At 45.3% G+C, this 12,888-nt stretch overlaps 1 protein-coding gene across 16 annotated transcripts in view; it reads left to right on the forward strand.

The window, feature by feature from the left end:
- Positions 1-12,888, forward strand: part of LOC120951204 (CUGBP Elav-like family member 4) — a 321,851-nt gene that overhangs the window by 274,897 nt on the left and 34,066 nt on the right. For all 16 annotated transcript variants that reach the window (XM_040369776.2, XM_040369772.2, XM_040369771.2 and 13 more), the window contains one exon: positions 1,308-1,387. In XM_040369776.2, the coding sequence (XP_040225710.1) occupies positions 1,308-1,387 (80 nt within the window). The remainder of the gene's footprint in view (positions 1-1,307; positions 1,388-12,888) is intronic.

The raw sequence follows: 12,888 nt of genomic DNA on the forward strand, positions 1-12,888 counted from the left end.
GAGTCTTTGTTTTAAATAGTTGTTGCTACATTGGAACATATGCACTGACGGATATGTTTTTACAAACCCTCTGTCCCCGTTGGGAAACATAACCAAGTGTCGAAAGCAATATGTATTTTGCAACAAAGCTACCGATTCGCGTTTTTTATTCGTCACGCACGCACGCGTGAACCAGAACGATTGTGAAGTTTTTCAATAAAAAATACTTTTATGGCCCAATCTATCGCTATGGTGGCCAACGGTTCCATTGCAATGCTTCGGAAAGGTCAACCGTTTGTACACTACACTCGGCTGATGTGGCGTCCTATCTCTGTCACAGCCTGACCATTTCGATCGTCAAAGTTCGGCCTTAGGGCCAAAACTCATCGATATAGTTCTTTGTTGTTTGTCCTCGGCAGTTGACTCTTGAAGCTCAGCACGTGGTACTACCGTGTCTGGTGATTGTTATTGTTTCGTGCTTTTTTTGTTTTTTGGCGTCTGTTTATTTTTTCTACACAATTTATTTACCCTTTCCTAGCCCAGTGCAGGACAGCAAAGACTGCCATCTGTTGGCGAACGAGATATCCTTTTATTCACTGTGCACCAAAAAGGACGTACCAAAGTCGCATAAACAAACGAAAAAAAAAACACACGCACACATGTCTGACGGTGTTACTTTATACGGATTTCCTTCGTACCAGAATGGCTGTCAATGTGCCCTAGGTAGGGGGCGCACATCATCGATCAGCATCAGCAAAGGCTCGTGAGTTTTATTTCCCGCAATAAATATCGTCCAGCGTAAAGATCGTTTCGGCACCGGTCAGTGTTGGTGATAATTTGGACGGAAAGATATACAGGACAGCAAGTGCGCCATGAAACTCTCCCGACTGAAATGAATCGACGGAAACGACACCCTGTCGGGCTCGTGCTCCCCGGATTGTCGTTGCCCATTTGATATAATTGTTTATCGATTTCTGATGCGCATCACGCTACAACACACATAGACACCCATGTCACCCCCACTGTTGTGGATTATCCTAGACCGAAGCTCAATCCTGGGGAGCGTTCTAGGTGACGCTTCATTCGGATGGTGTCGGTTGGTTGGCGCATGTTTTTTTCGCGATAACATGACCTCCGTACGCGGCACAACGTTTATCACACTCAATACAGAAGTTCGTTATTTTATGTTCTGCAAGGATGATACCTTGTTGTATGGTCAGGAACGATAAACCTCATCGTAACAGTCACATGTCGTCCAAAATTATGTATAGTAATTCTTTGTTTGCTTAATGTTTTACTAATTTTATTCCTTTCTTGGTTCCTTACAGGTTGCGCCTTTGTTAAATTTACCTCGCATCAAGAAGCTCAAGCTGCTATAACATCACTTCACGGTAGTCAAACTATGCCGGTAAGTACACCCTTCAATAACTTATTTTCTACTTATTACAAACTACGGGAAGCCACTTTAAACCTGTTCCAGGCTCCCTCGTTATGTTCCATTATCTCTCTCATCTCTCCCTCTCTCGCTCTTTTTTTTTGTGGTACATCTCGCTGGCGGGCTAAACATCATCGAGCCGAAGCTAAACAAAAATCGTATACCTCGTCCCCCTCCAACACTCGACCGTTCGGGGATGGAGGCTCGGCCTGCTGGTGCCGCGACCACCACGCGGGGAAAGTGATTGCGTGTCACTTAATTTAATTTGCCAAAGGGCCCACCCTCGTCCCATCAGATTCGGTGTGTTCGGTTCGATGTCGCGGAAAAGCGACAAACTATAAACATGGAAAGGTTTATCGTACACCTTTTTTCCCCTCTTTGTTCGCGTGTGTTTGTTTTATATTGATGCAACATGAATTTTTACTCAATATCCTGCCCTCCCCCTAACGAAACTAGGGACCGTATCAACCGAAAGTGCCTGTGGCATTGGGAAGGGTTCGTCGTGATGTTTTCGTTCCGCCATGCCAGTGCCGAAACACTGGCTAGCGGAACCGCTCTATTTTCATGAATAATTAAACGAAATTAACTCCTTTCCCGGTGGTGCGTGAAGTTTATGAAAATGTCAAACATTGTTGTTAATTTGTTACTTGTCGCGCGACAAGGACATGGTTGAGGGCCGCTGATAACTTGGTACAGTATGGTTTGGGGGTCCATTATCAATGGTGATAGTGGTATGCTACTCATTTATTATTAGTACCTTCACTGTTGCCAGAAACCTTTCAAAAAGGAAAGTTTATTTAACCATGATGTCTTTCAATTTAGTTTTAAACTAACGGTTATTATGAACCAACCTTTAGCGATACTGAATGAATAACGATATTTTAATTTACGAGAAGAATAAACCTTACGAAAAAAATGTTTTGCGTGCTAGTTAAACAATGGTTTTACATTACCTTTCAGATAAAGATGGCAAACCAGCACCACCGCATGGAACGTAATCAAACTAATGCAGTTTGCCAAAGCAAATGTTTGTCCTGTGGCGCTCAAATATATGTACAAAGACGTGTTTGTTTAATTTTGGTCCACTCTAGTGTCAGGTGACAAAACCAAAGCAAATAGACGAACCAAAATGGCAAGGGAACGAAAGAGAGAGAGAGAGAGAGAGATAGAGAGGAAAGCAAGAACGCCCCAACTCAACCCACACCCAAGCGAGTTCGGTTATATGCTAGCAACATAAAGCACCAGGTGTGCCTGATGGTTGTCTCAATAATCGGAGCGATTTTTTGTTCTGTGCCCGAAGGATTGTTTCATTTCTCGCTCGTTCCACCGGCGTCCGCTCGGGTTGCATCATCATCGCCCACGACGCCATTTTAGCCACGCTCAGTTCATCCTCGGGCAAGTAAGGACATTAGGTGCGATTCTCTGGCACTGTCCTTTTTTTTTTCTACCTTCCTCCCCGACAAAACCGAAAAGCGGTGGAGAAGTAGTTCCTTTTATTTGCGTTTCGTCTTCGAGCTGCTGCCACCATACGGCCGGGAGAGCTCGCGTGCTGTTTTATTGTCCTGGTGAACATACCCCAAACATGATGGTACCGGGATGTCGTTTGCAGGATCATCCGACTCTGGTTCCATGGATATTGTTTCCTCCTGTTCCTGTCCGGCGTCCTGCGTCCTTTCCTTTTAACCATCTTCCACACTATACGTACCCGATTGAATGCTAACGCTAGTCAACAAAGCATCAACTTGGCGCTGGCACTGGGACAACGTACACTATCCTGGGATACGACCTCCCGCTGAGACGGTGCGTCCATACGGTTCGGGAAGCACTGCCAGTGAGATACAGTGGTATGGGAGACCCCAAAAAAAACCCATGATGCACATGTAGCACTCAATTTACTTTTATTATTCTTTTGTTTATTCGCTTTTATTCATTTTATTCCATATTCCGCCCGAAAATTTCCTCGATACGGATTCCGCTTCTAAACATTCCGCGCGAGAGCGGAGGGCAACAGGAAGGGGACAAATGGAAACCGAGAACGCTGAAGATTCGGGTCCGCTTCATCCTGGCCATTACCACCACTACACACACTCACACACCCACACCCATCCACCCCGCATTGCCACATCTGCGCCCCTCATACTCCCTGCAGCGTAGCAATTGTTCATCCATCGTCCAATGAGCATCTCGTTTCGAGAGATTCGTTCCTTTATTGGATTCCTTTTTATCGAGCTGCTGACGGTGCTTTTGCTCGTCCTGAAACTGAAACGAAGAAGGAAAAAAAGACAGCCACGACAACTGCCATCAGCGGTCGGGAGTATTCCAGCAGCACTCAATGCACGCGCCGCTTCTTTGGTCGATTTCTTTCCATCTTTTGCAATAACACGGCTAAAAGATGCTGCTGCTGCTGCTGCTACCCACCGGTTCAAACACACACCTACACACATATGGGACGCATCACTTTTGCCCGGGCGTTTGGCATTTCCCTTCGTACGGATCGGTGTTTTTATTTGCACACTGTTTGGGGTGCTTCCTCTATGCCTGGCCACCGCAGGCAAGTGGAGGAACTGCGGGACAAGCTGGGCGGAAAAGGAATTGTTTTTCCGGATTTTTTTCCACTCCGTTACCCGATGGCGCTGCTTTGGATCCATTGCAATTGGGGACGCAAAAGCGAGTCAACCAAAACCCAGCGAGTGTCTGCTTCATCCGTTGGGGGTTGGGGTGGAACAAAACAAAAAAATACATTCACACTAACACAACCATACAAAAAGAGCTGGATTCGTTCCAGCAAACACACGTATGTCACAGTTGGTAACAGCAAAGGTGCTAGTTACGAGCCGAAAATACGGATATCATGCTTTTTCTTACTTCTTGTGGCCCAACTGCACAGCGGGGACCGAAAAAAAAGCACAGTCCAAGAGCAATTTTTATGGTGCTACTTTTGTCAGCGAGCATAAGGCGCATCGGCTCATCATGGATGTGTGTGAGTGTGGAACGGAAGAGGAGGACACTTTTCGTGCCCACATTTCCGCTGGGGAATATCGTATTGGGACACCGTTGTTGACATCATTGGTTTTCGGCACCATCATATACAACCAATTAGGTGCAAAAAACGTGCAAAGGACCGTTGGCTATTGCAAGAGAAAGAGAGTGAGTGTGTTTTTGTTTCTGTATCCGTTTTCTATTGTTCGTGCAGACAATGTATTGGTCCATTTTTTAAATTTATATCCATTGAAAGAGTTGCTAATCCAATAATACAGCATACGTGCAGAGGTGAGCCCTTTTTTCGTTTGGTTTTACAGTCTTTTTGGCATGCTTTGCTAACAATATTTTCTATTGAATGCTCAATTTCGCTCATTCATCGCCTGGTTTGTGTCTCACATTCCATCCTAGCCATGTTTGGTGGTTAATGCACAACAAACTCCCTTTTCGCCTCACGAACAATCAATAAAATAGGGTTCGCTTCTACTAAAGCCACTGCTCCGACTAACTAACGGTGCAATAATAGAGGCTATCTTTCCTTACGCTGCCCTCCCAGCAAACACTGGGCGAGTAATGGGCGATGTGCGAATAAAATATGTATTTATTGTTATTAGCACCATTACCGATGTTTCTTGCGAGCTTTGTTGTTGCCCCTTTGGGTAATTCTTAAAGCAAGCATGCCTATCGGTACTGCTTAAAGCTGTTTATCTGCTCTTTCTTCAAACAAGACATACTTTAATGATGATAGAGCACGGCTTGCAGACATCCTTAGTCCATTGAGAACACGCACAGTCTTTTACGCTATGCTACGAACGAAAGGTGTTGCATTGTCTCGTGTCGCCGTGGCGGCTAAGTGCTCTTCTGACGGTAGTACAATTCACACCAACCGCCGCCAGCTCCAGCTGGGGCTGAGAATGTGCGACCTGTTTGTGAAATGTGGTGTCAAGCTGAAACTTGAAATTCCACACATTTTCGCCGCTACCCATGGACCAATGCCCACAATGCTCACCCCCCACAATCCCGCTTTAAGTATTTGAGCGCAACAGTTCGGGCGATTGTTTAGCGTACGCATGCACTCCGTGTCACATCCTGGCCGGGTTCTGTTTGCCATTTGTACATTCACTTCCACCCGGTGCCGTGGTCCAGCCCATGGACCTACTCGTTGCTGCAGTGCATTTGTGGCGCACAGGGAAGCACACACACTGTCACCTACAATAATAGTCGATGCCCGTACCTTCGACGGGGAAAATGTCAGCTATTCCACAGAATTCTGCCACTCAGCAGCAGCGCGGCAGCAGCAGTGTGAAAGTGCACGCCAGAACGTGCGTGTCAACTATTTTGGGTAAAATGTTGTGTGCTCAAAACGTGCGACTGACTGCGTGTGCCCCCCCCCCCCCCCCCCCCCCCCCTTCATGTAGATTCGCGTAATGCCAACCAGTTGTGTGCTTTGTAAACGCATTCCCTGTGTCTGTGTACCGGTGTTTTCGAACAGCTTCACACCCGGCTGGAGCTCGTATGGTACCGTCGAAACTGGATTGGAAAAACGCCGAGCGAGAGAGGTTGTGTTGCTGGTAGTAGGTTGCGTGGTAGAACAATATTTATTTAGTCACTGCACGGTCATTTCCGTTGGCCCCGGTAGCTGTAACGCGAGTTGCTAAATCCGCCTGTGTGTCCGTGGGCACAGGAGACATCGCTGCTTTGTGTCGCTGGTCCGATCGGAGCTTAGACTGCAAGGATTAAACGTCAGCTCCGGGCGGCGACCTACCGTACTGCTGCAGGTGCAACCCTTTTGCTCTTCAATTTGGGCCTTTCCGGGGTGCAGACATGCACCGAGTTGACATTTTAATTGAATGGTGCTTTTGTACAGGTGTTTTTGCTACGGGCAAAAACATCCCTACAAATCGTTTAGCAAGGTTTGCTCTTTTGTGCTACTATTGATTGACGAAATAATTTGGAAAGAAAATTTCAATTTTTGTTCTGTTTGCTTAATTTGTTTTAAAATGTATAAAGTTTACGTACATTATTGAATGTCATGATATCTATTAGGGATAAGTTTAATGCAACATAAAATTCTTTTCCAAAATTTGTACCTGCTATTTTGCCTGAAGTTTTCAATCTCGCAAGACTTTTTAGGGTGCTAAATCGTTTACATTCACCACTTGGACACCATAATCAAAAGGTGGTTTCGAAAACGTACGACCTTCCGCCGCCGGCAGATAATCTCTTTGTTCTCCATTCAACAGTAGACTTCCTAGCACGTCCCGCCTGTTGCCCAAAGATAGGGGAAGGTCCCATTCATCGGGGATCTTCCAATCACTTTCCAACCGATGGTAAAAGATTATCCTTTACTCGCTCGTGAGCAGGCAACAGGCTGGCTGCGATGGTGGTCGAAAATCAGCTTGGTCTTCTATTGAAGCACCATCTTCCACGGCATCAATCGTCTGTTGGGCCGCTCACTCATCTTCCCATCCTGCGCTCTTATTCTCTCGTTCCGTCCACTAAACCTGCTATTTAATATGCGCCTATATATTTTATGAATAGGACCATCCATACATCCGAGCGACCGAGCAAAGCGGAAAATCAAACGGGAGGAAGAGTGATTGCATATTCGAACATGAAGACAAATCCGGCTGATCGGTACGCCAAAGGTGGGCTGGAAAACTCACAACAAAACCCGTTCAATCTCGAAGAAGCTCTTCCCTCTACCCGTTGGCTTTTTCGTACGTGAAAGGAAACGATCATCGACAATGCTGCCGATGATGGTAATGATGGTGTGGCTTCATTCGGTTCGACTTTCCGCACCGATGGTGAATAGAGAAAAAGTTGTTGAATGCTGCTGGGCCTTTCATTCACGGTGGTTTGGATTATGGGCCCCATTCCCTCCCGAAAGAAGATAATGGTAGACTTCGGTCGGATTTGCTGCATTGTGAGACGAGATTTTTAGTCTGCATCCTTGGTGATCATACGCTTACCGACAAGCTAGGTAGGCTGGAAACCAGAAAATCGACAACAGCTGCACATTGTAATATTCAAATTGTCAGCTGCTCTTGCTATCTTAAGGGTAGTGGATTTGTGTTAGCTTCAATTAAATTCAGGAAGGAGTGCGTTACCAGTGCAATAATGGTTCTAATAGAAAATATATGTCTGAATTTCTTATGAGGCTTTCTGAGATTTGATTATTCACAAAACTATAGGAGCTATTTTAATGCCCGACTAAAAAAATGTTTTTTTGTATTGCATTCATAAATGATGTAGTTACTTATGTTTAACTGATATTTACATGACATTACTTTGACAGTTTACATTTCATTTTTAACCTGTTTTTTGCCGTACCTATAACCACATTTAGTGAGTTACTTTGAAATCGATCCCCTCTACCCCGAACGCATAATTTACTAGCAACAACTAGTTCCTCTTCATTTTATCGCATCGCAGCACTTATTCAAAAACCAATCAACAATTTTAGTGTTTCTCGTCGCGTAAGAACCGTACAAATACACACATAAAACTCTCACTCACATTCCAGCCAATCTCTGATGCGAAGGCGAAAAAACCGTCGGCAAAAATTGCCATAAAATGCGTGCCGGTCTAGCTTTGGCCAGCATCCCACTGAAACCATCCCCCATCCAATGGGCAGGTTTTGATTTGAAGCAACAACATTTTATGCGCCGATGTTTTATTGCACAACGTATCGATACAATTTACTCTTTATCGTACGCTCTCCTTTTCCTTTATTAATATTTCCCAGTGCCATAATTTTTGATGGTTTTATTGACAAGAAATCCGACCGAAACCGTTTCGGGGCAACATCCAAGCGCAACCGGTACAGAAGGTGGAGGCTGTGAATAGCGAAAGAACACTGCCACAAATGGGCAGGAAAGTATTACTTTGCTTGACAACAATTTTCGGGGAAATTCCATTACGTGTTACCCTTCCCTTTGTGGGGACGTTGTGTTCTGGCCGACCGGGTTATCAGTAACGACGAAAAGCGTCGGACCACTTTTACTCTTGAAACGATAGATTCTGATCCAATCGAAAGTCCTTGCGCAGTGGGATAAGCTGTCAAAATCGAACGGACTGCTTTTAGTGCCCCAGTGCCTGGCGGGAAAGCCTTTTGTGGCCAAAGTGTGCTAGCGCTTTCCCGCCAAGCACATCTAGATGGATCAATAAAATTTATAGCCGACACGAACCACATCGCATGTTCGCAAGGGGAAACTGTTTTGTGATATTGTACGCTTACGATTTCATACATTTTAGGACTGATGGCTGCCCATTCACGTAAAATGTAGCCTTTACCCAAGAAAAAACAGCCACCAAAAATCTATCATCGTTGCACTTTTCACAAACTGGCTGGAATTATTTGGATCAAAACAAGCCCAACCCCTGGTGCTGGTGGAGATGGAAAGTGATGGAATCGTAAAATCGAATGAAATTGAAAACAAACAACTCTAGTGGCAGATTCGTTTTGGAACCGCTCACCACACAGAATGGCCAAAACCTTCATAAGACTTCGGGAGAACGTTGAAAGATCGATCATCGTTTGAAATCAGCAGCTCAGCATTTAGGGCACCAAATATTGTTCTCAGCGGTGTTTGACTTTCACTGGCACAAGTAGCACGCAAGCAAAAAGCAGAAAAAACAGAATCTTTCACTCAAATATTTATGTCCCTTCCCCACGCCAAGCTCACAAACCACCGGGATGGGATTCGGCGATCCCTTAATAGTTCAATATTTAATGTTTGCCTTACAGTATTTGAGCTCGTTCCTTATACCTCATCGTGGTACGCGTGGTTCGATTCGAGCGCTTTTCGACCGAGTCGGCGTTCTATCAGGGTAATCCCCACCGTCAATGAACGTTTGGTTCGCCAAAAGGTTCCATATGGCTTGTGGAAATGTGTGTTTTTCGTATCCTTCTTGATGCAGGCCAACATTTCTACACTCTTCGGAAATTTCAACAACGAAAAAAATAAACCAAGCTTGCATATTCTTTCGCCCCAGGGTCCCTCCTTACACACAATATTTATGGCTTGAAAATGACGCTCGGCAAGCTTTAATCGAAGAGGAAACACGATTACGACCATGGAACAATCATTCCCATTTCGGTGGTATGTGAGAGCGGTCGTGAGTGTGAAATTTTGTTTCCCTTCTTCGCTTCCCCATGCAAGCTCGTAATGCTTTGAAATGGCGGCTTTGAGACTAAAATCTCGCCGATCGTTGCCTCGTATTGCCATTTTGCTGCCACCACCACAATATGGAGATTGTGCTTGTAAAAGGCCACCCCAAGGCGACCGGGGCTAACGCCCGGGTGCTGGGGAACCAACATTAAATTAAATGTTAATGGCTCCGTTATGATAATGGTGATAATTTCGATGAAAGGAACCGTAAATGTGAATATCCGGAAGGTTTTTCCTTTATTTATTTCTTCGTTGGTTTTGGTACGAAGAATCGCTACTATAGGAGTTCGTCCTCATGTAGTAACGTAACAATGATTTGGTGAAGAGAAAAAAACGGATAAGAGCCTCACTGTAACATGCAAGTATTTTAGATTTTTCTCCGTTCTTTGTTATGTGTTAGTGATAGAAATCTAAATTTCCTTTGGTATGGTGTGTTGCGCTTAAATTGAAGGGTTTTATGTTACAAAAAAGAATATTCTGCTAGCTTATCACAGCGAGTATACATACGTGTTGTTATTTACATCTTCTGTTGATCATAATGTTTATCCCCTTCTCTTTGGGTGTTTCTCGTCTTAATCTGTTAATAGGACTAACCTTTTTACCGATGCCCACCTCATACATCGCTAAACTGGTTGCAAATGATGGTTGATGAGAATTGATCGAAAAAAACCTTACAGTTAAACGCCTCCCCTAACGCAAAAGTACGGTCAGGTTCAGTAGTACCTTTTGCGTATGCCCAATACTTCACTCGCACATCACGATTGCTAACATTCCTGTTACAGACCACTCTCCCGAGACACACCTTCGTCTCCCTGTGCCTAAATGTGAGCCCGATTCAACCAGACCAATCCACTTTCATTCGATTGTCCCGGTGGGCTGTGTTCCGGTGAGCGGTGTACGAACGCGATTGTTTGTTTGTGCTGCTTTTGCCCCTCCCTTTCTCCTCCAGTACGTCCTACCAACAACATTAGCGAGCACCTCTAATCCACCGGACGTGTCTGTACGGACGCAGCTGGAGATTATGCTATCAAAAAGCACCCTTCTGGGCCGGCTAGCGTCCGCTCGGATCGGGTTTCGCTGTTGCAAAAGTGTCCGGGTCATCATCCTTGCTGTCGGTGCATTCCTATTCAGCACAGTCGGCCCGAGACTCGGACTCAGAGAACGGTATTTAAATATTAATATTATTTTAGGATTTATTCAATTTTACCAAAACAAACAAACGGTCACTCTGAACAAGCGAACCGAGTGAACGCTGAAGAGGAAAATACTGGGTGGGGGGGAATGGGTGGAGACTCGATGAAAGAGCTGGTTGAGTTCGGCGACGTTTGCTCCAATGGGCAAATCAACCGCCAAGTGAACGAGCCGAACCGACACGGGCGCACGGACAAAGATGCAACGTACCAAAAGGTGGCACTGTTAATGTTTCCCATCCAACCAGCTTGGCACTTTCCGGACGCTTGTAACGGTATGGTGGAGGTGGAGAAAATGTAAAATTTTTCCACCTGCTCCCTGCCTTCGGTACATTCCCTGCCGCGCATTTCCACAGTCCACAGTCGAGTCCGTTCCGATGAAGGTTGAAGCCTCGACGCCACTAATGGATCCGGTGCCGGTGGGCGAAGCAAATGAAGAGCGCTGGGAACGAAATATGCAGATTATGTTTGTTGAATCATTAAAGCAAAAGGCGCGGCCGCCGCGTTGCGAACCACCAGTTACAACGCTCGCTTCGTTTGGTTCGGTTGCAGGTGGCGCCCTTTCGGGCGTAAAGCAAACAAGCGACCCGACCGAACCGAAAACAAAGCCCGGTTCGGACCATCCACTGGGGCCGGGCAGCAGTTCACGAGCTGGGACTTTGGACCACTTTCGCGGTGCCATCTAGCGTTCTCTCGCTGTGCTAATGGTGAATAGATCACCGGAATGGATGGGTGAATAGGAAAACCGGTCAGTTGCAAACGCTGGGACGAAAAATGACATAAAAGATCGACGGACAGGTTAAACACACTAACTAACCCGACGAAAGAAAACTCAAATAAACGAGGGGAGATGATGATGGAATGGATAATGATGATGATGATGATGATGATGATTGCAGGACATGATGAAGGACTTGAAAGAAATTTGTGTCAGCTTTTGCAACCTTAACATTTGAAAGTCATAGCAGAATATTGTTTTCTTTTTTGTTGTGAACATTTTGGTTTCAAAAACATAGGTTTTAAAACGGTGGTATGTAAAACAAAACAGCTTGTAACAAGAGACTTTTAAAAACGTTTTAGTTTAAAGCTATATTTTTAAATGCATCTGGCATGCGATGGACACAGTTATATTTCTTCATAACATAATGTTACATGCCTATTTTCAACAACGCCTATCCACCTACAGTTGCTTCTAATGAACGCTAATGCATTGTTCTGTGGCGAGAGGTTAGATTCTAACAGTGCGGCCAATCGTTTGACGAACTAATATCCCTCAGGACTTTGTTACTTCAAAAGCTACTCTCTAAGGAGGGCAAGTCGTCAAAGATACTTTAAGACAGCTCGCCTTCGCAATCTACTCGGGCAGCTACTCTGGAGCTCCGGAGTTCGAAGGAACAGAACCGACCACACAATCACACAAACACACACCAACCTGTCCTTCGTGCGCGCTGTAAGAAAAGTTTCTTCATCAAAAATATTGATTTATGCTTGTTTTGCGACTTTGGCGCAGGACGGTGGTTCGGGGTTTTCGGTTGCGCCAATTCCCCGGGGGGCATCCTGGACGGCCGGGGCTGATTGGAATCCGGCCAACCTTTAGATCGCTCCCTAAAGTTGCTTTAATGGAAAATATAACTCAATTTCCTCCCGATTCTCAGGTTACGCGACGGTTCCTCGTCAGAATCACGTCCACGTCGCCGGCTTGACTGACACACGCGTACACACACACACACACCGCTGGTGGTGGAGGACGAACGTTGTAGGTTATTATTTCCGATCCCCGTTTGTATTCCGTGGCGAAGCCGAGGAAGAAGAAAAACAAAAAAAACAGAAAGAGGCATAGCACGGCCACGGAAAGAATTGCACAAACTTTCTCCTTTTTCCAGTGGCACGTTTCAGTTGCTTCTTACCAGAGTAGAAAAAAAGGAACAGATACAGCAAAAAAAAAACTAACATGCGGTCTGGTTGAGTTTTCTATCACTTCACATACTTTCTCTGTTCAGCCCATAACCCAAGGCTTCCATGTCGTGCGCAATCAATCATCGATGGATTGCGTAGGCGTAGTTTTCGGTGTCAAGGATAGGCGGATCGGAAAATTGATACTCGGACGCAAAGGTGCGATTCCGTGCGATGA

This window comes from Anopheles coluzzii, chromosome 2 (genome assembly GCF_943734685.1).
Source record: "Anopheles coluzzii chromosome 2, AcolN3, whole genome shotgun sequence".
NCBI classification, from domain to species: domain Eukaryota; kingdom Metazoa; phylum Arthropoda; class Insecta; order Diptera; family Culicidae; genus Anopheles; species Anopheles coluzzii.